Raw genomic sequence first — 26381 nt, forward strand, 5'->3', positions numbered from 1 at the left:
TTGCTTTCCTTGCTCTGGGGTGCTCAGAGTTGGACCTGCAATCAGATTCTGACACACAGGTTTAAACATGTCCCTTGACTTTCTTAGTTCCCTTAAGCAGTACACAATCTATCAACAATGTGATTTTAACATTTTAAAACATTTTAAACTTTTGGCAGAAGTATTTCCAGTATACATCCAGTCTGGTTAAATCAAGGTTTGAATAAATTTTTATCTTTAGTATTTTCATGCATGCCCCTTATCAATATTTGGCCACTTTCCTTTTGCTGTAACAATGTACATTTCCCTTCTGTGGGACTAATAACCATATTCTTATTCTGATTCTGATCACTGCCACTAATATGTTTTTTTCTCGACAAAACAGCTCTGTGTGTTCAGCTTGTATCTCTAAGTCTGCTGTAGTGTGTCAAATTCCTGTGTTTGATTACCAGAAAGTCTGAAAAAGATTCTGCTTTTTCCTACCGTATCTTACATTCATTTCATGAATGCAAAAAAAGAGTTTCAGAGAGTTTGCATCAGGTTGAACTGAGCCCCCAGGCACAGCCCCCAGAGCCAAAATACCTTATTATTATTCTGGCACTCATTCACCATTAGAATAACTGTTTCCATGGTGCTGCCAAGATCGGGTCAGTTCATTGCCGCCATAAACTAGATAACCCAGGGCGGCAAACAAATATCTGTGTTGATTAGTCTCGTATTAATTGAATATTGAGTAAGGTTGGCAGCACACTTTTGGATTGATTAAGAGTGCAATAAACACCAAGGTTATGAAAAAGATTCTGCTTTTTCCTACCGTATCTTACATTCATTTCATGAATGCAAAAAAAGAGTTTCAGAGAGTTTGCATCAGGTTGAACTGAGCCCCCAGGCACAGCCCCCAGAGCCAAAATACCTTATTATTATTCTGGCACTCATTCACCATTAGAATAACTGTTTCCATGGTGCTGCCAAGATCGGGTCAGTTCATTGCCGCCATAAACTAGATAACCCAGGGCGGCAAACAAATATCTGTGTTGATTAGTCTCGTATTAATTGAATATTGAGTAAGGTTGGCAGCACACTTTTGGATTGATTAAGAGTGCAATAAACACCAAGGTTATGCAAAAATGTTCTCACAGACATGGTTCAGCACGATTAGTTTGTTTACTTGTGGGTGCAGCAGAGATAATACCAGTTGTTCTGTTGAGCCGTTGTTTGTGCTTTAAGTGTGGCAGCAGCAGGGTGCCAGTGATAAGTGCAGGGTCCAACACATTAAATAAGCACCATGAAACACTCACTGCGCTCCAAAAAAACGTTTTACCACAGTCTTAATCAGCTGGTCATGAAAATAACTTGAGGAAGAGCCACAGCAGCGCATTTCTGCATTCATTTGTTAGAACACAAAACTGCTTTGACAATGAATCAACTATTTCACAGTCTTTAGACTTGTATGCATTCCGATACAATCAAAAATGAATTATTAATAACTAACTAGTTACACAACTTGATGAAATCCTGTTTCTGGATGACCTAAATACTAAATCTGTAAGAGAAGAGAACATAATAATGCTGTCATTTTACAATTAACTTTGTAAAATGGGAACATCATCCTGGTACTGAGCGAGTTATGCCTTCCAGCTGTGAAAGTGCTGTCATCATGTAATGACTCAAAGAATAATAGGATAATAAGAATAACCTTTATGGACTGGACATTTCTCATAAAATCCTGCTTTGCAATAACTTGCCCTGAAATGTGATTTCCCACTATTCTGCTCTACATCCAGACATATGTGTTTCTACTATCATTAGAGGCGATTGTGTGAGACTTATATCATGCAGTGTTGTTATGTGCGCATAAGCATTGTAGTATATCATTCTACATTCTTAAATTGTTATCCTCTGATGGAATACCTTTTTCCTAATTACTTAAAGCCATGTTGTGTATTCAGTTAATCCCTAAACCTGGCTGTACATCATTAATGAATACTGTGCAACAGGATTCCCAAACACTAGATTGCGCTGCATGCAATATCACCTTTGGGCTGAGGTATTATTCAGGTAGGGGAACAAACTTATGTGTTGGAACAAGCCCAACAATACTGTTCTGTTTGTATTCAATTCAATGAATTATTACCAGATGAAATAAAACATCTCTTGATTTGGCTTTGAGTTCTGACTTGAAATTCTGCGAGTTAAAGTAGTTATTAATAACTAAAAAGCTGGATTATGTTGTAGGGGCTGCCAGCTGAATTGGCCCAATTTGAGCATTCTTCAAAACGATGCTGAACGCAAATGTTTTTGACTTGATAACTGGAATCATTTATCAATTTAATAAGGCACAGTGATTCATCTCATGTTTACCACAGGCTTTGTCATCCTTCCCAGTTTGTGTACAACAAGTGTGAGGATGTGTGTTTGAGTATGGACTGTACATGCGGTGTCTTCTGGTAATCAATCTTCTGTCAACGCTGCTTCGAGGTACACTCTTCATCTAACAGAGATTATAATTAGGCAGCCTTTTATTCTCTGTAACGTTCTGAGAGGTTTATCCTTGTGGAGAAGAACAATCAGCGTACAAGGTCCCTTGTCAAGCATCCCCACCCTCTCAGACAGTTATTTTGAGTCTTGAGGATAAACCTGTTCTCCCACGGCGCCACAAACTTGAAAGGGATACCTTCCTCTCATACAAATGAGTTACCCTACCTACATAATCTTCCCCCTTCTGCATCATTACAGAATGCAAGTGTATTCTGACATATCCAAATTAATTCCCTTCAGTCACAGAAAGAAATGTTTATTCCTGGGAAATGTTGACTTCCCCATGGGTCACTCTTACTGTAGACTTTGCCAGCACAACATGCATTTACTTTTGTAGCTTTGTGATTAACTAGGAAATGGATGTCACACTAACAATGATGCTGACTTTGTTGTTTCTGTTTTCGTTTTTTTCACCAATGCTATCTTATCCCTCCAGAAATGTAATTCATTATTAAATATTTGTCTTCCCTGCAGAACAATTGTGATAATAATAACCCGTGAAAACACAGTACATATATGCAATACAATTGTTTAAAAGTGTTATTTAACAATATTTTCAAGCTTCACCAGTGTTTGTATAATGGCAACCTTTCATCCTGACTATTAATATGTATGTATATATATATATATGTGTATATATATAAGTATATATATGTATATATGTGTATATATATATATGTCATTATATATATATATGTATGACATTTATAATAAAGACAAAGAACACAAGAATAAGTGTAGCTTTTTTTTATTCAGGAATTACAACAACTCTTTTGCCCCGTATTTTTCCTTCAATAAACTAAATGTGTTGGCTTTCTTCCCTCTGAGTCATAAAGGGCACAATTTTAAAGGCTCAAATGATGGATCAATTTAAAGTGAGACTATATTACTCTCAACATTTGTTGAATTCTTATTGAATCACGTCCCCTGGGAAAGTGTTGTAATGTGTTAAGATGCAATTGCACTGAAGCACTGTGGCGTTGCAGAGTACCTTTGACATGTCTTCACATTCACATTTTTGCGGTAAAGTTTTTATGAAGGTCACCAACCGATTATGCCTTTTTTTCTGACAAACGACTGACATGCTCATGGGTTCTGCTCACATGGACCACAGATCCATACTAAGCAGAGATGCTATAGTGATGTAACCTTCTCTTGTGCAGTACTGATTCTCCACTTGCTTCCTGCCTCTGTAAACACTCGTGTTCTACCAGGACATCAAAGCTGATCTATTTCTTTTGGTTCTCCTCCCAGGAAACGGAGTCCTGCTGCGGCCTGTGTTCACCAAACAACCTGGCAGTGTGGTATTCCCGCTTCAACCTGGCGAGAATCGCAGAGAAGTGGTGTTCAGCTGTGAGGCCCAGGGACACCCACCACCCTTCTACAGGTAAAACCTCCTGGCATGGTTCTATGCACAAAATGTTTACAATGCAGAACTTTCTTTATGCTTTCAAGGGCAACATTTGTACTAATAACAAATAGAGACTGGATTTATCGCCCTGTGCGAGCTGAGGATTTGTGGACCTTATGGCTCACTGCTGCTCACGGCCTGCAGCACTTGGCGTCACTGTCAGTGTTAATATGAGAATGATGAATTAATTGGCCTCTGTTGTTGGTCAATTGCATATTTGCATTGGCTGGTTGACATTGATCCACTTTATAATTCACTTTGAGAGCTTCCTGTCATCCGTAACACTAACCATTTGAAAGATCAATTGACCCAATAGTATCATGCATCAAAACTCTTCTGCTCTCATGACAGAGATCAAGTGGAGACGAGAAACATGCGTAGTTTATATAGTGTACCAGAAATAATGTGACAGAAGATATCCATCCTTATCTCTGCTTCAGTTACAGGATATGTACAGCATCATTGCCCACCGTAGCATAGACATTAGCACCAGAAATCTAATTTGGACGTTATCATTCAGTGATAAACATTACTCAACTCACAGGATGGACTAATGTGTGGGATACCTGCTGCTGTCATTGTCCTTGTTCAGTACACTGGCTGTGAGAGGTTGAGCACCAAGTGTGTTAGAAATAAATGAATGCCAAAGTTCTCTGCCTCCAAAATTATAACAAATGAAAACAAATGACAAACAATGATTCTCTTTAAAGTGCAATAAGCTATTAATTCATAATCTATCAAACGAGGCCACATAGCTGTTGTACTCCTGTCATCGTAATTAAATGCAAATTGCGAAGCCAAGCATTTAATGTGTAATAGGTTGAAACGATCCCTCATAACATCAGCATATGCGGCCGGTAATGTAGCTTGAAGATCCTTGGTGTTATGCCTAATGGGCACTAATTGAAATGAATGTACAAGATCGTATCACTTGGATCAGCTGCATATTTTTTAAGCTATCAGTCGCTATTCCTCGCACTCTGGATAGTCCTTCTTTTTAAAATGATCATTTAATGAGGTCAAATGGGCAAGTTTCTTTGCACTTTCTGAAATCAAGTTCTGAGAGCGTGCCCGGCTCCATATCAAATCAAATGTTGCTTTAATGAGCTATTTAATTACAGCTAGTGCCACCAACTGCGGCAGTTGATATACAGTACCACATTAAGAAGTGATTTTCAGATCACAAGCTTTCATCCCTTTTTAATAATGGGCCTGATATTCAGATGGACATTGCTGTGTTGTTACTGTAGTTCAGTCAGCATGCATCATATTAGCGTCACTGCCTTGGTAATTTCCTTCTTTTAAACCACATGCAACTTGTTCCAGCACAATAACCCATATGCTGAGTGGCTCTGAGTATAAAAACAGGTCTATTTCAGGGTCGTCAAGGGCAAATAAATGTGTCTGAGACTACCCGATGACTGCTACGGCATAAAGCCCCCACTTCAAGTTTTCACCATGGCTCCTTGATTTGTCTCATCTGGAGCTCTTGGACTAGTTTCAGCTACAACACCAAATCAGTAAATCAATCTAATCATGCAATCTGCTGTTGAGCACCGCTCCACTGCATATGTCTCTCCCTTCTTCAACCCAGCAACCCGCTGTCTTTGTATAAATCCTTACCACTAAAAAAGGAGGAAGAAAGTCAGAAATAGAAACCTCAAGCTGCTATTTTCTTAGAGAGCTTTGAAAACCTAATCAAGTCTGAGGAGCTAACATTGAACTTAATTGTGTATTATTTCCTCGATGAAAAGCCATTTATTGAGAGTTGCATGTCACTTTTCATGTTAGTCTTTGTTTACTCTCTTACTTTTTCTCATTTTCATTCCGTTTGAATGTGATTTGATTTGAGAATGAAAGTGCTATTTGAACACTACCTTCGCCTCGGAATTATATAGACAACCTTGATGCAATGTATCTGAATAGAAAAAGTTTCTGAATGACATTTATTTTTATTTTTTCATGTGTTTTACATTTGCTGTTCACAGTGAATAGAAACAAAGCCTTGTAGTCTATATTAAAATGTATGACATTATGATCATGCTGCATTTGTTTGAACTTCCATCATCAACTGAGCAGGTTTTCTTAGACCATAAGCCTTAATTATGCAAAGTAAACACCATAAGTCTTCTAAATCAAACCACACATACACTGTAGATCTTGCAAAGTTAAATGCTGATATCTGGTATTTGGACATTGCTGGTTTCTCTCTCTTCTTCACACACACACACACACACACACACACACACACACACACACACACACACACACACACACACACACACACACACACACACACACACACACACACACACACACACACACACACACACACACACACACACACACACACACACACACACACACACACACACACACACACACACACACACACACACACACACACACACACACACACACACACACACACACACACACACACACACTTGCTGGACCCATAATATTGAAGCAGTTTAATCAGAAAAGCAATATTATCCTGCACTTTACATGTGGCCATTCTGTTTCAGCACTCCTGGGCCCCGATTAATTAACAATGTTCACACTTTCTCACTCCAAACTAGAAATGATCAAATAAGACGGAGAATTGAGGATATGCACACCTCATGCATACTTTGTCAAAAACGCTGAGAGCCGCTTGTCACTAAAAATTATAATTGCGCGTCCAACTGAAAGGCCTGAAACTCCCTTAAATTCAATTAGCTGGTTGCGAGCAGATACTGTTCACAGCTACAGTGTTCACTTCAAACCGTCACACACATACATGCGTCTCTATCTACTGTGCAATCCCCCTCACAATACACACACACAACCTATGCACCAAGTTAGGCTTTCCTTAAAGGAGTGTGTATAACCAGCTTAAGTTTAAAGAACTTCTAAAAACTGTATTTACATAGAACTACTGGTACGCCATGTTGGATGATAATTTCTCATTCAAAGGGATAATGAGTGGTTCAACTGTGTTTCTACATCCATTTATGGCTAACTGTTTGATGTGGAAATTAGGCTTGTCCAGTTGCACCCAGTTCCACAAAGATCAACAATTACAACAAATAATCAAAAACATACACATTGCGGCTTTATTCATCTGACGAAAATAAGGCATATGCAAATTCCTGTCTACACACAGTTGTATTCTTGAATAAACATAGCGTTGTATGCATCTGGCCCTTAGTGCTTGTCCCTCCCTTCTGATGATCACTATGATTTGATGGGAGAATTTTGATCCACTGTGAAAGGGCCTCCTTCATGTGGTTGTCATTGATGGACAAATTGGCAAAAAAGAAAATGTCACAGAAATGAAAACCATTTGATTTGCAAGAAGGAGATGTATGAGAGAAAAACTGAATAGAAATAAACCCTCTTGTAAAATGAGTGTTTCTGATTGCTTTTCCTTTCAGTTATATTCATTTCAGTTTTTCAAAAACACACATCAAACTGTGTTATTTATGTCTGCTCTATACAGAAAATGGCAGTTTGTTTACAGTTTAGATGACTGGGTACTCTCTTTTTGACATTTACAATGCGTATGACATGTTACTGGGCATCTTTACGTTCTGTTGTTAAGGATCTATTGTTGTGAATCTTACATTCTCAGGTGGAAGCTCAACGACTCTTTCATCATGCCCAGACTGGGGTCACGCTACTCTCTCATGGGAGGAAACCTACACATCAGCCAACTGAACAAAGAGGAGGATATCGGCATCTATCAGTGCCTGGCATCAAACTCCTTGGGCACCATCGTCAGCAGAGAGGCCAGTCTACACATTGCCTGTAAGTCTATATTATATTTACCAAGCAATGTGTCATTTCTAAATCATTTGTAATACTAGCTTTGTATTATTGTCTTAAGCAATTTGTGTTCTTCTCATTATTAGTTTTCCTTCCGAGTTGAGTTTAGTTCACCTCAATTCAACTTGGGTTCCTTTGAGTTCACTGCTGCTTTTGTTTGCCTTGGAAAGGGAACGTTTCATTAAACATCTGACGTTCTGGTTCACTGAAAATATAATGACCCTGTAGGATTCTCTGGAAATAGTTTGTTGTCAGACCTGATCTTCTCCAGCAACGACAAGAGACTCTTACAGTAGTCTGATAGCGTTAAAGTTAATTATGAGAAAATGCAAATGAACAGGCCATGTTCCTGTCACGCTGTGTTTTTTATCCTTTAATGATTGATTAAAGCTCCAGTGCTGCTGTTAACTCTGCTCAACATCTCACACCCCTGTGATGATTGTGTGGTTGGCCTTGACAGACCCTGTATAGTTGATGCTTTATAGGCTTCATCCATCACGTTTTATAAGACCACAGTCTGAGGCACATGTGATCGCAAGGTGAACTTGAGGCCTCCACTCTTGATGGGCAGCTCATATCAAATGACAGCCCTGATTTCTGGGAACAGATGGTGCAGCTAGATTGAATTATGATGTCTGTTTCTCTGCCATTGACACAGAGATGATCCTTGGCATGGAGAGCATCCATCTAGCCACAATTTGGTGCTTCATTGTCACAAAGCAGCATTACATCTTCAGCACGTAGTGCAAATCGGTGCCCTGGGCTGCCAGCAGGCTGTTGATCATATTCGTATTTCCTATCCATTTTGGAGGCCTGATGTCATTGTGATTGGTCTCATCCATTGCCTGGGTCTGACCTGGGTCCTGCTGCTTTTGTCAACAGATGAGGACAAGCATCGGTGCTGATGTGTCATCCGTCTTATTTATTGCTTGTGGTTTAACTTAATTAAGTGTTCTCTATGATTGAAGGGGCCTTAGGTCAAGGGAATAATTCATGGAGGAGCAGCCTGTTATGAGAGTCAGTGTCGTGTCATTTGTAACAGACTCTGACTCAGAGTAGCTCAATATGCTCTTTCAAACACCAAGGGACTTGCGTCGTTCTCTGTGCTGTACTAACTGTGAGAAAAAGAACAAGGTAAAGGCCATTAAAGAAGGAAAAACATGATCTACAAAATATGCAATTGTATAAAGTGCTTCAAAAACCAAATATACCATAATAACAGCATGCTCAATATCAACCATTGTACTCTTCTGTAATATATTCTGGGAATAATTCATTGAAGTCCTTATACTGTACATACAGTATGGTGAACAAAACAATGTGGAAGTTCTGCATCACCTAATGATGTCCTGTAACATTGAATGTCCATTGAACACATGAATTTGACATGAGAGTAAAGATAGCCCACATTTGTAATCCTCTGGATGGATGATATAACAGTCTCTGTTACCATCTGCTAGGGGTTTAAACCTCTAAAAGTATAAAGGTTCTTGATCCTGTTGACAATGCAGACTTAAATATTTAAAAGGTTCTGCTCGCATGCTGAGAGTGCTGGAAGGAATAATCTAGTTGGAGATTAGGAAACTCAATCTGCTTCGATAACCAAGGGATATTTTTGGTGTAGGCGTAAGGATTTTCACTGATGCAAGATGCAACATTATACAACCAATTGGAAGGCCTGCAATGCCGGCAAAGTGTAAAGGGATGCCTGTCCTGAAAGGAACATGCTACAGCATAAATGCTGTGCTGCTTATACTGTAGAGCCACGAGTAACACAGTGTTTAACGAAGGGTGAAATAGCGGTATTTATGAAAGCAATGCAGGATGTGTCTCCCTTGTATCTTGCTGCTGATGATCATATTCGGTTCTGTAATTGCACATAATTCTTACCAGCTCTACTACCTTATCTGTATAATTACTTTGCAATATTTAGATCTCCATTTTTTTCTTGCTCTCATTTCCATCAGCTCCATACTCTTTATTCATTGCTCTTGCCTCGGGTGAAAATGTAGCCTGTTTTGAGCTTGAGAGCATCAGAGGAAGGGACAATAACATTTTCCATCAGCACTGTGATGCTAAGTGCTCAATCTGCGTTTCAAATTCTCTTTTAAGAAAAGATGGCAGCGGATTTTTTCTGAATGCAGTCCTTCACAACAGCGTTGTAATTGTCAGGAGACACAAGCGGTATCGCTCTGTAAGAATTAGGCCCCTTTGATGTTTATCACTGATCAAATGTCAGGTGTCACTCACTGTTGGGGGTTCACTGCATGGTGCTTCTCTGAGAACCGGAGAGCGAGTGAGGGAAGCCTGGAAGACAACAATGAGGGATAATTGTTTTCAACCGTATACCAGTATTCATTTATGTTTCACCCTTATGGTTACCACATATGACAACTTGTTGATTGCAGCTTTTTTTGATTTGATTTTAAATATTCAAGTAGACAGGGATTAAGTTTACAATTGTACCATTTGTCATCCATTTCCTTTCTACTGTGTTTTATGAGAAAGTAGACATTTTAGAGCAGAACAAACTTTGGGATGTGAGAAGTCTGTGCAATTTCCATAAATCAGGAGTATCCACAGTGACAATGAATCAAGTGTAGCAGATTGTAAACTTTGCCTGTTTTTAAAGAGGTGGTCATTTTATGTGTTTTATGGAGAATGGTTGATGTTAAAATCATTAATTATCTAGATGGGTCATTAGTCAACATTCCATGTGAAACATTTTTTGGTGTTGCCCATTTTCCTGCTACAGTATTGCCATTGACCAATACATGTTTTTACGTTTGATAATATTTTAATCCTACCCTTTATACAGCATATTTCATGCAAGGTACACAAAGAGATTTCCAGAGCACATTTAAAAGACACCAGCCATTGTTGAAAAAAACCTCAAACATAAATTCAGTTGGTGGCTTGACAGAGAGACATTAGTCGACCAAATAAGTGCAGTGGTCGGAAGGGATTGGGAACTACAGTAGCTTAAGAACTGTTGTTGGTTTTGAGTGCAACTATAATTTGATTCAGTAAAGTGTGTAGAGAGCACAACAGTGGGAGAAGAAATCTGACATGTCCTTGGCTAAAGCATAACCGCCCCATACTTTACCTTTTTATCAATTGTTTTTATTTTGTCTCATGAATTTGAAATGTATTAAAATGCGTTTCTACCTTTTTTAATGATTCAGGCAAAGTAAGTGGTTCTGTAAAAAAGGCTTTATAGAAAGATGGCATTAGCAGGTGAAGATGGAAAATCAGTGAATGTCATCTCATTTAAATTGGATCCAAGGCTCTTCCCATTTACTGCAGATGGATGGGAGGTGACTAACTCACAGACGGCCTTGGCTGTTTCCACTTTCCAACTACTTTGGTTTGGAAAGAAAAAGTAAATGCCTCTTTGAAATCTGATGTGTTTGGCACTTTTGTCAGATTTTTTTATAGTTTCCTTATATTTAATCCTTAAAGCAATGTTAGTTAGCCTGCCATTCAAAAAAGTTTAAATATTAAAGAGAGTTTTCGTACTGGTCAAGTGTAACATTTGTCCCAACAACCTTGGTTATTGATTGATGCATTCTATTAACCTGGTATATTTAATCTAAAGCCACCATTTGGTTCACTTTACTACTTGCATTAATACCACATTTTCTGTCAAAGCTCAAATATCCTAATAATGTTCTTTTTGGTGAAATCTACCCAAAGCCTCTTTGACTGGTCGGCTCTCATGAGAAATACAGAATAACCCATAATTGAAGGAAATTATGCCAAAGCTAGAGAGCTTAAAAAAAAGCTCACTTTGGAACGTTTTTAAAACTCTTTATGCCTTTTGTCCAAATGGTTATGTGACAAATGTAACCATATCACAAATTGCCCTCGAGCTCACACTCCAGCAGAATGGGGCAATTTTGCTTCTCTCCAATCGCCTCCGATTCATTACAATGTGTCACATTGATGTAGCTAGCACAAAAATGTAAATTCACATCCAATTTCATGGATCTGAAAGCACTCAAAATAGCCTGAACCCTGCCATGGAGAAGCACATGGCGATGCGGAGCCGTGATGGGCTTGATAAGATGATCCACGGGGCGCAGAACAGCTTGGGTTGTCAGGCATTGTTGGCTTTTACTGTGTCTAGCTCATTTACGCCCCACCATACTCCAAAGGAATATTGATCGGGAGAGATTCACTCTGTGTGAGTTAAGCAACTCTGATATTTTCTAATATGTAAACCTGATTTTAGAGTCAAATCTGGCCCTTTTTGTTGTTCACAGCATCTTCTGATGGAAAGGGCATGGCAGGAAACTTCTGGTGCGATATTTCATTGTAGTGATGGTAAAATATTTGATTTAATTCACTGTTTCTAACCAAACGTTGTGCTCGCTTGACCAGCCACACATACATAAATGCTTGTTAAGAGCAGGTGCCTCTCATGAGCTGTTCCACTCGAGTGGATATGAGTGGTTGTTGCATAGTCATTTGTTTGCAAACCATTTTATTTGTGAATGAAGTCCTTTATTTTATTTAAAGCTCAGAATACTCTTTAACTCTGCAGCCGATAAACTGACAGTAAACAAGTATTTTATTTATTAATGCACATGTAATATGAGAGTGTTTTGCAATTCAAAACAAATGACATCCATGCATGCAAGATAGAACATTTATCACAGATTGTATTATATGTCTCGGTAGATCTACTGTATAAACTGTATGTACTGGATATGTTATGAATGTGGGAATGTATATGTACATTTTATTTTATTTTATTTCGTCCTTTGTTCATTGTGACATACATGTTTTGCTCTATTTGTTTTAATGCATTATTTCGGCCCTTTGTAAAGCACTTTTTGGCTATTTTTGACAAGTTCTGTACCGTATTTTCCGGACTATAAGTCGCACATGTGTATAAGTCGCTCTTGTCAAAAAAGGTGTCATTAAGAGAAAAAAAACATATATAAGTCGCTTCGGTGTATAAGTCGCATTTATCCACTGAAGTCTTCATCCTCTGTACCGCTGTTAAACACTTTCGCTAACTCTGGCGGAAGTGTTTAACGGAGCTTACACACGGTGGTGTTACGGCCTATAGAATTTTGGACCCCAAAGCAAAAGACTGGAGAGAGATGGTCAATAAACAAAAATCTTTATTCAAGCAGAAAACAAAAAATACGGCAGTGGAGTCAGGAAGTTGGCTGGCAAAAATCCAAACAATAAATCCAAACAACGAGGAGAGCAGCGAGACACACCGGAGGGTCGAAACACAGAGGAATTATCTGGCAGGGAAGTGGCATGAGGACCGGGCTTTTATCTCTACAGGTGAAGAGGTGAGTGGAAACAGGTGTGCCTCGTCTGCTACTGGGAGGAGCCAGCCAACTCCCTGTCACACGCCAGCCCTGCAGAGGAACACAGAGAAGAGAGGGGTGAGACAGGAAATAGCACACAAAAGCACACAACAAAAATACAACTAAACAGAATCATAACAGTACCCCCCCTCAACGGACGCCTCCTGGCGTCCTACCATGCCTGTCCGGGTACCTCTCATAAAAGTCCCTAAGGAGAGCAGGGTCCAAAATCAGGGAGCGGGAGACCCATTGACGCTCCTCTAGCCCATACCCCTCCCAATCCACCAAGTACTGGAACCCCCGGCCTCACTTTCGTACATCCAACAACCGCTGGACGGTGAAAGTAGGATGATTGTCAATACGCCGGGGGGGAAGAGGGGGCTTGGCCGGAGGGCTCAGAGGACTGGAGGAAACTGGTTTGAGAAGTGAGACATGAAATGCTGGGTGGACATTCAAGGCAGCAGGCAGCTTGAGCCTAACCACAGCGGGGTTAATAATCCGTTCAATGACAAACGGGCCAATGTACCTGGGTGCCAGTTTGCGGGAGTCAGTCTGGAGTGGCAGATCACGGGAGGACAGCCAGACCTTCTGACCGGGCTGGTAGTCCGGGGCTGGAGTGCGATGGCGGTCTGCAAGCCTCTGGTTGCGAGCAGCAGTGCGAACGAGAGCTGCCCGAGCTTCATGCCAGACTCTGCGGGCCCGCCGAAGATGCCCCTGTACTGAGGGGACTGCCACATCCCTCTCCTGGGTGGGGAAGAGAGGGGGTTGGAACCCAACAGAAGCCATGAATGGAGACATTCCTGTGGCGGAGCAAACCAGGGAGTTGTGAGCATATTCAAACCCAAGGCAGGTGGGAGGCCCAGGAGACTGGATGGTGAGAAGAGACACAGCGAAGGGCTGCCTCCAGGTCCTAATTTGCACGCTCAGTCTGGCCGTTGGTCTGCGGGTGGTAACCTGATGACAGACTGGCCGACGCCCCCAATGCCTGGCAAAAGGCTTTCCAGACTCGAGAGGCAAATTGCGGACCCCTGTCAGAAACAATGTCCAGAGGAATGCCATGCAATCTAAAAACATGCTGGGTGATTAGTGTAGCAGTCTCCAGAGTAGAAGGTAACTTAGGTAGGGGAACGAAGTGTACGGCCTTGGAAAAGCGGTCAACAATCGTCAGGATAACTGTATTTCCTTCCGATGGGGGAAGACCCGTCACGAAGTCCATGGCGATGTGAGACCAAGGCCGATGAGGAATGGGAAGAGGGCGGAGAAGACCAGCAGGGGCGCGGTGGGATGCCTTACTGCGGGCACAGATGGAGCAGGCGGCGACATACTTCTTGGCATCAGAGGACATGGAGGGCCACCACAAGCGTTGTTGGATGAGGCCTAGAGTCCGAAGTGCTCCTGGATGGCAAGCTATCTTAGAATCATGTCCCAACTGGAGCACTGAAGATCTGGCGTGCGGTGGAACGAACAGCCGACCCGGTGGACAACCCTCAGGAGCTGGATGGTCCTCTTGTGCCTCCAGGACCACCCTCTCAACCTCCCACCTGGCTACTCCCACCACACAGGAGGTTGGAAGAATGGTTCCCGCGGATGGCTCCTCAACCGGAGGAGCGAACTGACGTGACAGGGCGTCTGCCTTGATGTTCCGTGAGCCTGGCCGATAGGTGAGGGTGAAGCTGAACCGGCCCAGAAAAAGTGCCCATCGAGCCTGGCGAGAGTTGAGCCTGCGAGCAGAACGGAGATAAGCTACGTTTCTGTGGTCCATCCATACCACAAACGGATGAGTTGTGCCTTCAAGCCAGTGCCTCCATTCCTGCAGGGCTAAGACTACTGCCAGAAGCTCCCGATTTCCCACATCATAGTTTCTTTCTGCCGGGGAGAGCCGGTGGGGAAAAGAAGGCGCAGGGATGCAACTTCTGGTCGGAGGCTGAGCGATGGGAGAGGACTGCCCCTACACCAGTGTCGGAGGCATCCACTTCGACCACGAAAGGGGCTGAAGAATCAGGGTGAGATAACACAGGAGTAGAGGAAAACAAACACTTCAACATAGCAAAAGCAGCCTCAGCTTCAGATGACCACACAAAGGGAACTTTAACTGAGGTGAGCTTGGTGAGTGGGGCGGCTGCTCGACTATAGTCACGAATAAACGTGCGGTAAAAGTTGGCAAAACCAAGAAACCTTTGGAGTTGCTTTCTCGTTGTAGGAGTGGGCCATTCGGCCACTGCCATGACTTTGGCAGGGTCGGCTCTGACCTGTCCCTTCTCTACCACAAAACCCAGGAATGAAACGGAGGAAACATGAAAGGCACACTTCTCAGCCTTAACATAAAGTCTGTTCTCCAGAAGTCTCTGTAGCACCAACCTCATGTGTTGGACATGTTCTTGGGGGTCATGAGAGAAAATGAGGATATGATCAAGATACACAAAGACAAATCTGTTAAGCATATCACGAAGGACATCGTTAATGAGTGTCTGAAACACAGCAGGGGCGTTAGTTAACCCAAAAGGCATAACTAAATATTCAAAATGTCCCAGGGGCGTCTTAATCGCAGTCTTCCACTCGTCTCCCTCCCTTATCCTAACTAGGTGGTAGGCATTTCGGAGGTCCAACTTAGAGAAGATGGTGGCTTGATGGAGGAAACCAAAAGTTGAGTCTATGAGCGGAAGAGGATACTTATTCTTTACAGTAATGTCATTCAAGCCCCTGAAATCAATACAGGGGCGTAGAGTCTTATCCTTCTTGTCAACAAAAAAAAACCCTGCCCCCAATGGAGAGCGAGAAGGGCGAATGAGACCAGTAGCAACAGAGTCAGTGATATAAGTCTCCATGGCCTCCCTCTCCGGCTTGGAGATATTATAAAGTCTGCTCGAAGGCAAGGGAGCACCGGGGAGCAAGTCAATGCCACAGTCATAAGGTCGATGAGGTGGTAGAGACAGGGCACGATCCTTGCTGAAAACCTCCTGGAGGTCATGATACTCAGAGGGAACTGACGTGAGGTCAACAGGTCTGGGGGGGGGAACAGGTTTTGAAGTAACAGTGGTGGGTACGGCAGAGTGTAAACGGTGAGAGTGGCAGAACAAACTCCAATTGACGATGGATAAGGTGGCCCAGTCTATGTGTGGGTTGTGGAGTTTAAGCCAGGGGAGACCTAATACCAGCGGAGAAAGGGGTGAGGGAATGAGATAAAGGGAAATGGTCTCGTGATGATTACCTGAGAGTAACAATGACACTGGGGCAGTACGGTGAGTTACACGGGCAAGAAGCCTACCATCAAGAGAAAACATGTTCTTGGGCTCGGGAAGGAGTTCTGAGGGGAGATTAGACTGGAAAACCAGGTCAGAGTCAATACAATTTTCATCAGCCCCTGAATCAACTAAGACTTGAAGGGGAAGGGAAACTTGTGAACTAGAAACCGTACCCTTTAACTGGAGACGATTAGCGTGGGAAGGGGAGACAGAAGTATGGCTCACCAGCGCCCCTCCCCCGGCTGCTGAGCCTGCTCTTTAAAGCAGCATGTCCTGCTCCGGGCTGTCCTCAGACTCTCCATCAGAATCAGCTCCGATTAGACCTTTCTGAATCCTGAGAGGATGGTGTCGATCCATCCCACAACATCCTGGAAAGTTGCATGACTCATCCTCCCGGTTGCCGTGACTTTCTTCTTCTTCGGTGGTACAGCAGTTTTCAGTTGTCACGATTGTATACAGTGCCATCTATTGGCCGGAGTTTGAACGCAGTCAGACAAAATTCAATATATAAGTCGCTTCGGAGTATAAGTCGCAGGACCAGCCAGACAGGTAAAAACATAAATTGCGATTTACTGTATAGCCGGAAAATACGGTATACATAATTACTTGAAAAACACTATGATGATAATAAGTCTAGTTAAAAAACACAATAATAATGAAGTTATTAGATTGTTGAAAGTTATCAGGTAGCTTACTCTGAAGGCAGTACACACACTTATTTTCTGTCTTAATCCACGCACATATTGAGCATAATAAATGGTACAGTAGGTTGCGTAACAGTTGAAAAACTGACTCTGCAGACGACTAACAGTAGAGAGTGTATTATTTCTTATCAGCATTCAAAATACAACTGTGCACAATATGAACTCAAACCAAACGATTCACAACATCAAACCATTGTGAGACGGTGCTCCTGCAGCTGCCGTAATGTCTGACTCAGCAGGTAGCGGCCCTGCCAGAGCAGCTTCTGTTTCATATGTTATCAGATAGCTGTTTGCCTCTCTAAGCCAAAATACTTTGTTGTGGCAGCTGCAATAATGGAGCAACTTAAAACAAAAGGAAGCTGCAAAAGACTCCTTCATTTTGAGATGCACTATTGCGGTAGAGATATCAGTGTGCTCTGTCATTGATTGGAATGTTGTAAATGTTTTATCATGGTCGACATAGGACGAATCCTCCTGACTTCACCAGCACCACCTGCAGATTTACAATTGTGATTTTGAGTCAGTATAGGCTTTCTAGAAGCAGACATTTGACATTTGACATGTCAAAGTATAAAAAAACTGAAAAATAAATGTAATTATAAGGGAAACCAGGTGCTTGGGTCCTGGTATTTCATATGATAGGTAAATATAAGCAAGATGTGTTGGGCACTCGTGAAAAGCAGGTTATATGGAGGGAAGCTGTGCATAGTTAAATCAACATGCTGATAGAAATTGCCAATAAAAAACAATGGGCAATTTTGAACAGAATGTATTAATAAATAAATGAAATGGTTCTTTATGATGACTGTATGCTTACTGAAATGACTTATTCGGTAGGTTAGCATGCTATGCCTACATGTGCCTATTATTCTAACACAATTTAGCCACAGTTGCTTGGCCTACGAAACTCAATCAGATCTACAGAGCTATTGTGCCGGGAGATAGAATAAATATTGAACTGCTGAAACTAGAATGTATCTAGCCAGTGTACAAGCCACTTTATACAGCATTGGTTTACACCGTGACAATGACAGTATACCTACTTCACTTTGGAAATGTGGGCATGTTAATAAACTGATTACCACAAAGCATTAAAGTTCAGCCTCACAGAACTGTTAGTGTGGCTTTGGACTCCAAGTCTTGTTTAATTAAATCAGTTTGTAAGTCTAATATATTTTTTAAAAACAGATCAAATGAGAGAGTATTTATATGTTTTGATCAGCAATTTTGTTTCTCTCTTATACTGGTTGTTTGTATCTGCAAGAAAAAACTTGTATCAACTATTGGATATGCTGACAGTCTCAAGCTTTCGACTTTGGTTGTGATAGCAAGATTCAATCAAAATACAAAATTTCATTTGTATCATCTACTAATTATACTCTAAGGTGTGAAGTTAGGCATGATATAACGTGAACATCTGGTCTGATATTGATTGTTTTTATAATCATTTCTGGCATACACATCAATAAAATGATAGATAAATAGATTTCTCACATTCGCTTTCACGTCTAGGGATCCAGAGTATAGATGTCTTGCAGAGGGACCCTAACTGTGCTCAATCTGTTCATGCACAGACAGGCTTATGTGATTGTTACCCATGGATCAGCTATAGTCTAAAATGTGGCTGCTGAAGCATCCACACAATCTGTCTGCTCCAAAGATGAAAAAAACCTAATGATCTACTTAATAATTTGTGAAGTCATACAGAAGCTTTCCACTTAATCAATTGTGAACCATGGAAAAGCTGCTTTCGATGGTGATAATGTAAGGCAGTTCTGCTGGTTGCAGCTTTCCATTACTCACAAGGTCTGCAAAGAGCACGTACTGTATGTATTATGCAGAGGCTCATCCTGCTGTGCTTGTACACAGGAGGTGTCAGTTTTGCATTCTTTCTGCCTTTTTGTGAATTCAGTCTTGATTATGTCATTATATAGCAGCCACATATTTGGCTGCACTGCTTGCGATATCTCCAAGAAACACAGCAGGCAAGAAAAGGCAAAGTGTTCAAGGATTGCAGGCTCTATTTGCTTTTTCTCAGCAAGTTGTCAACAAGTAATCGGTCTCCATACAAATGATGTTTCAGTCTTAGTCATTTAATTGTTACTGGTCTGTGTGCAATGGATGAAACACAGAAAGTGATAACCATACGCAATTCCAATTAAATTCACTCATGTGTGACTTATACTTGAAGAATTGCTTTCTGCTCCGGTCAGGAGTGTTTAGGTCTTTACAGCACTTTGTCTGCATTTATGCAAACATAGCGTGTTTCATGAACATGTGCAAAAGTTCTGCATCATATGGCACTGTTAAACTCAGCTGTAGCTGTGTTCTAGCCAGATATGAAATTATTGAGCAGCTGCAGATATAAAGTACATTTTTACCTCTATAAACAACTTTGCACGTCCTGTGAAGAAAGAATCGATTATATTTGGCTTTGTTTCTTTTTTGGTTTCCAGACATGGAGAACTTCAAGACCCAGAGAAGAAGTCCAGTGAGGGTCCGTGAAGGTCAAGGAGTGGTCCTTCTGTGCGGCCCGCCTCCGCACTCTGGAGGTAAGACGGACTACTCTTCCATCATCCTAATCACTTACACAATCACGATTTCCACAGCTTTTTAACAAGAACTCAGTATCAGTGAAGACTCATTTACTAATCTGGAAGTCACATTCGTGCTCCCGCCCGCAGATTTCCTGGCTCTTTGTTTGTGTTGTTGAGGTCAGTGGAGTGAGTCATTTTTACTTTAGGACACTCTGGCCTATCAGCTTGATTTTCAAAGGGGAAGGAAGGAAAGACTTTAGCATGCAGACGGAGAGGCTGTCCGTGTCTGGGCCCCTGCCAGGCTGAGTAATGGAGCCTCTCTCTGAAGGTGCTTTGTCTGCTTCACATCAGTACTTTGCATCAATTACATTATCATTGAGAATTAGCATCCAATGCTATTAACTCCTACGCAGGGTTCTGGTACTGGATTGTAGTTCTAGCAGCACGGCAGAATGTAATTCTCCACTTTTGGAGAATCAGGATGTAATGTAACATACTGAACACAGCAGGGGGGGGGGGAGTGGTTTCAGCCATTATTTCTGAAGATCAGCTTTAAAGAGCGAAATGAGCGTCTGTTACTCTAGTACTCTTTCACTAAATGTGTCAGATTAAATTAAAATATGCAATAATCAAGATCAGTGCATATGAGGAAATAGCTGCATTAGAATGTGCTAAAGACCACCCAATGTGGGTTTTTACTGACAAAATATCGCGACCCTGGACCACCTTAGCTTACACTTATTATATCATACAGACTAACCAAAGTGAATATGTCTTGCTATAAGGTTGCTATCCATCAGGAAGCATCTTAAAAATGGAAACCCTTCAGGTGCTGTACTGTATGTTATATATGTCATAAAAACAGATTATTGTTGGTATTGTTTGTGTAAACTTTAGTCCAGTGTTTCTGTGCGAAACTGTTGAGTTCCAACAATGAAATAGAATGTTTTTTCATCACTAAGTCACTGGCTCACCTTAGAATAATGTTGTGTTTGTAGTCCTTTGTTGTATGCTGTGTTATAATGAGACATCTCACCTTGTGCTTACAAGTGGAGCTGGAACAATGAGCCATATGCTTACTTTTGGCAGCCTCGTAGCGTGGTGCGCTGTGTCATGACATTGCCCAAAAATATTTAGGCCATTTAAATTCAATAGTTCATTCATTATCTCTAGGTAAACAACACTGTTTCAGTCAGGTCACATGTGCAAACATCTGTCTAATTTATTTCACGAAGCTATAACTCTCTGTTTTTGTAGGCAATTGTGCAGGCACCGGGCGAATATTTACAATTTGGGAGAGAGTGCATGGACAAGGAGTTTGGCCCGGCCTAGACAGTGCAGAAATGAGTTGACATTGACTGACTTCTTCTTGGAAATATTACCTGCTGTGCCAATTCATTGTGGGTAGTTTGCACATACTAACCAAACAGGCTGCAGTACAGTACTGCACGGCAATCAGAAAGGGAGGAGATATTCAGTGACCAAGCATTCATTTACTTGATTGTGTATTGAGGTATTTAATGAGTCACCTTTAAGGCACCTTCAACGCAAGACAATCATCTAGATTACTTGCGTGTTTAATGAATGCTGACATCAGTTTAGGTTATACCATTTTATGCACAGCTTGATATTATGTATTGTTAAGTTTTGAATGTCGCATACAGTTGTTTGATTTGTTCTAATAGATTGAGTCTCACATAGTGGATTTACTGGTTTACAAAGCATGAATATCTCAATAGCTACTGCTCTTGTTTCTTTACATAGCAAGTGATTGATTTCTTATTCTCCTATTCGTATAATGTGCTAACAATCCGTACAAGCTGAATCCAGAAAATATTACTTAAAATGTGATATGTAATCTTAATTGAAATGTAATATTAGCAGTGTGTGCCAGTTACGCATAGTCCAACAGACCATTTTGATTATTTCCCAGATGCCTGAAAAATAAATAGAAAATGTTGGTTTGCAATTGTCTGAGGACACATGACACAATAACAATTACTTTTAAATACATACATGTATGGCTCATGTCACCTGGTTGTTTCATGATGGGGATAGAAGAAAACTGAAAGGGAGCTATAACCTTTAGGCAATTATTCACATTTCCATTTACAAACCTCAAGAATTAATCAGGAAGGCTTCAGCCAGGCTCTACAAAGGAAAGGAAGTATTGAATGGCCTTGTCCAGGCTCATAATACAAAAATCAGACCTGGATGTTGAGCATTGAAAAGCACATCTGATGATGAATCTCATTGTATTCATGTTAACAGCAGGAGGGAGCTTCACCTCTGTGAAACACATCACATGTGTCCTTTCAAAAACCTTTGAACTCACCTCCTCTAATCGTGTAAATCCATTTATTTTTCATTCTGACTCATGGTAGTCATGTGTCACACATTTTCTATTTATGCCTGAGGAAATGTAATGTTTGACCTTTTTATAGAACTGGTGGTTTTGTCATCTTTCATTGCCATATTCTTGTTCGATAAGGGGATTTCAGGACACCATTGCTTTATATTGGCATTAAACATGTAACACGTCTTTTTATAAACAAAATATCAAGAAACTCCCCGGGTTCTGATGTTACATAAACTCCAGTTGCTTTGTTGTGACTGCAATCTTGCATATTTCACAACTTCACACTCCACAGATGTTTACCAAGATGAATGCGTGTGTGTGTTTGGGTAGAAATTTGACTAAATCATCATGAGGTAAAATATCTGGCTCTTGATGTTTTTTCCTCTAGGGAAATGTTAATAGACTCTTTCAATAATTCTCTTAAATAATTCATGTTCATCTTGTCTGTCATTTGTCACCAAAACTTGCTTCTTTTTATTTAGACTCCAAACTCCCTGTGGACCTCCCTCCAACAGCATGATGCTGATCATTTGGGATTAGGGGAGGGGTTGTTGTCAGTAACTAACACCGTTACATTGCACCTGGCCCATATCTGTCACATGCAGTCTCATAAGAAGCCCTTACCTTCTCTTAAAAAGGAACGATAGCTTCATCCACGCTCATACAGAGTCTGTACAGTCGGCCTGTTATATGTTCTGTCATCATCATTTCATTATATAAGATGCAGAGAAAATACTAATGTTCCTATAATGTCAATGAGCTATATAAACTCCTACTATAGTTGGAGTAAGTGCTCTCTCTCATTGCATGGACATGTTATATCAGATAACTGATACAAGGATTCAAGTTTAAACATGCTGGATAGCAATGGCTTTTGCTGCGTTTTCCATGATCCAACTTTCTATAAACCCCTCTGTCTTAAAAGTTTAATTAAGAACATGGATGTAGGGACAATGGGCCTTACTCCAAAATATAGGACCTCTGCTTAAAACGATGGTACAAAAGTTTAACATACAAATACGGATCCGAAATCCAAAAAATCACCCAGAAGCAAAAGAGAGGAAAAGTGATTTTCAAGTTGACCTTTACACATTGTGTGCTTATAAATGATCAGAACTGATCATGAATGAAACACGCAAGTCTTCTGATACGATACAATGGAACACAAGGATTTAAAAATGGTAATATTAGTATCAGTGCTCTCAGACTGTCGACAATCATTTGATTTGGGTGAATGGAACTTTAATGCTAATCATTTTTATATTCATTCAAACTGGGTTAGATTGCTTCCCTGCTGTTTTGCCCGTACCGAATAAACACAGCCAGAGCATGCTTTTGTCCTGCCGACCAACAGCATACAGACTGCTTTTGTGTGTACCAACAGCCCCTTCCTCCTTCCTTTTGCGATGGATCATAGCTTTTCTCTAGAGACCTTGCAATGTGCTTGGAACGATCCATTTTCTGACAATATATTTGGCAGCTGTCATCTCAGATTATGCCTATTGATGGAGATGCTGAGATGTGCTTTAGGATGACTCATCTCCAATTTTCTAACATATTTGCTGAAAAAGCAGGCCCGACCGTATTTGCTATGGTAATGATGCACTCATCTAGTGTTTGTTATATACATTGTCTTGTCCTCATTCAGCCTCCTTCTAAGCGTGAAAATATTAATGGCGATGCTAAACCTGGTCACTTTAATCCACTGAATTCGGTTTAAAGCAAATAGGGCTGCAGCTAATGGTTATTTTCATGATCCATTCATCTAATGATGATTTATCATGAATAATTCATTTATAATTTAGGCAGTAAAGTGTAAGCAATTTAAAAAATACCCAATTACCAGGTTATTTTGTCTAAGCAACAGATGCATATTATTCACAGAAAAGATGGAAAAGCTGAACCATTTTCTTTTCACTTGAGAAGCTAAAACCATTATCATTACTTTAATAATTAATATATTATACAACATATTAATTCGATCCGCTAATAAAATAACTGACACAAATGTGCCTCACTGTGTAAACTGTGGAGGAAAGTAAATGTAATATATAATGTATATTTTGCTTAATATTGACGCATGGTGATAAAAAAGCGTAATTGCTTAAAACAACACTTAAAGAGACATTAAAGGGTTGGCAAATACATAGTACATTATCCAATTAATTGGAAGCACTATTAATGTGTTGTTGCACTTTTGAAACACAGAATAGTCTGACCGCCACTCTCACAGTGTTGGAAGTGAGAAACATGCTCTCATACAGTGAAGGGAGACAGGATCAGTGCAATACAGCCTTAGACAAGGATCTGCCTCATCTCCCCTTTAAAGGATTTCAATATCCCATGAATGATTCAGAGGCCATTATTTCATTTTAACGATGTCTCAAAACCCTCATGACAGCTGCAGGAAGTAGTTTGGTGCAGCCAGAATGCTCTGAAACTGTGAGATAGTTTAGAGTTGCACTTAAAGACCGACACAAATAATATCAAGTGTCCAAGAGGAGCTGCCGCGGTGTTGTTCCACTGCACGGTACTGTATTTTATTAGATGTCAGTGTGTGTCATCTTCTGCTTTAAGAGGATCTGAATGACTGTGCTTATGTACTGCACCTAATGCATTTGACCTCCTTTCCCTAATGGAAACATGCCTTTTAAATTTACTCAAGGCTGAAATCACTTGTTCTCTCTTTGCAGAGCATGTACCTCAAAACAGAGGCTGTTCGTCAGCCACTAACAAAACACATAGCTTGCAGGAATTTCTCCCAAGTGCGTGACCTAAGCCATTTCATAGAGTGAACTTGTTGTGTGTTATGAATACAGATAAGTAGCCCTGGTTAAGGGCTGTGACTATCTAGGGAACAGACTCACTAGTACAAACTTTAACAGCGGTTGAGCCTGGTTGAACACTTCGCCAAGAGCCACTCTGGATTCAGCATGTCCTTGGCCTGTCATGTTGTATTTATCTTCCCTCCTCTCCAATAATTAAGGGTGAATTGATGCTGTCTGTTCATTATACAAGGACTAAACGGAAGCACAATGAAAATCTGCCACTCAATGTCAGTCATGATTGCATTACTCCATTAGCACCCATCTGCAAAAGGCTCTCAAGTCAAGTCATCAAATACAACCATTGGTACTTTCCACTTCCTATTTCCTGCTTCCCGTTTCTCACCATAAATCTTTAACTAACTAATTAGTAACCTCTTATTTGCTGTTGTTCCAGTTTGCCCTGCACCTTTGGAAGATATTGTTTCAAAAACAGACATTAAATATACATGACCTTTTCAGGATGAGAGCTGGAATATATTATTTAGTGGAGAGAGGATATTACAGCTGTTCCCTCCCTGGGTCGGATGGATCAAGCAAAGAAGTTATGGTTGATACAATTGATGGAGACTATGATGGAGTTCAAGGCTGAAGAAACCACAAGGGATGAATATTGAACATTGAAATGCAGCTCCTCTTATCACGTCTCTAAAAAGTCATTCATGAAACCGTTAAACTTAGGAAATGCCCACAGATGAGGTGTTAGATGAGAAGACCATTTCATGTTTTTTTTTAAGGCCAAGAGACAGTTAGCTATGCTTGGGTGTAAAGACTGACCACATTGGGAAACTGCTAGCCTGGCTCTGTCCAAAGGTTAACAAAACATTTAAAAACAACTCTGAAAGCCCACTCACTAATTAACATGTCATGTCTTTGTTGTTTATGCGGTTTGAATAATTTTAAATATTTTGTTTACATCAGCCCCCTCTTGCTGACAACAACTGTTCCCAGCAACAAACTATTTCTCCCTGTGATCTGCCTAAAACCGCAAATGTTGTTGTTTTTGTATGTCCTTGTACGATATTGAATTAGTTAGCCATAAAGGTGGTATCAGGTTTTTGTATTACTTTGGACAGGGCTACGCTAGGTGTTTCCCAATGTCTCCAGTCTGTATGGAAAGCTAACCATCTGCTGACAGTATCCTCATATTTACTGTACCGACTTAAGAGTGGTATTGATTTCCTTATCTAACTGGGTCACAATGAGATAAGCGTTTTTCACAAAATGTCTTTCTTTAAAGCCAATTCACATCAGTCAATATGGCTGTATGTAGTTAACAGCCGAGTTTGGCTCCATAAACTCTACACGTTTGTACATATGACTTGTGTAACTTCTGAAATGTAGCACATTGTAAATCAGGAAACATCTATTGGCACAAACATCCAGGCAGATGTGATTACACTGTGTGATCCTTGGTTTCTATCTCATGGTGTGTTCTTGGGATGATCACAAGGTCATGCCATCCTTTACAAGTCCAGTCTGCATACAAACACCCACTCAGTAGTTGTTGAAAGACCCACTCAGTAGTTGTTGAAAGGAGCATTTCTCACATGTGCATCACAACTTCTCAAGATGTCACTTTGTGATTTGCAAGGTTTGCAGTCATATGTCATGGCCTCCACGTACTCCTGGCCCCTAAAGAGCAG

General features: G+C 40.7%; 1 protein-coding gene across 1 annotated transcript in view; it reads left to right on the forward strand.

Moving 5' to 3' along the window:
- The window catches only part of cntn3a.1 (contactin 3a, tandem duplicate 1), a 116129-nt gene that overhangs the window by 35130 nt on the left and 54618 nt on the right, over nt 1–26381 (forward strand). Inside the window, exons 3-5 of the mRNA XM_034088025.1 lie at nt 3772–3904; nt 7545–7720; nt 19471–19566. Of these exons, the coding sequence (XP_033943916.1) occupies nt 3772–3904; nt 7545–7720; nt 19471–19566 (405 nt within the window). The remainder of the gene's footprint in view (nt 1–3771; nt 3905–7544; nt 7721–19470; nt 19567–26381) is intronic.

This window comes from Pseudochaenichthys georgianus, chromosome 7 (assembly GCF_902827115.2).
Source record: "Pseudochaenichthys georgianus chromosome 7, fPseGeo1.2, whole genome shotgun sequence".
Lineage (NCBI taxonomy): Eukaryota > Metazoa > Chordata > Actinopteri > Perciformes > Channichthyidae > Pseudochaenichthys > Pseudochaenichthys georgianus.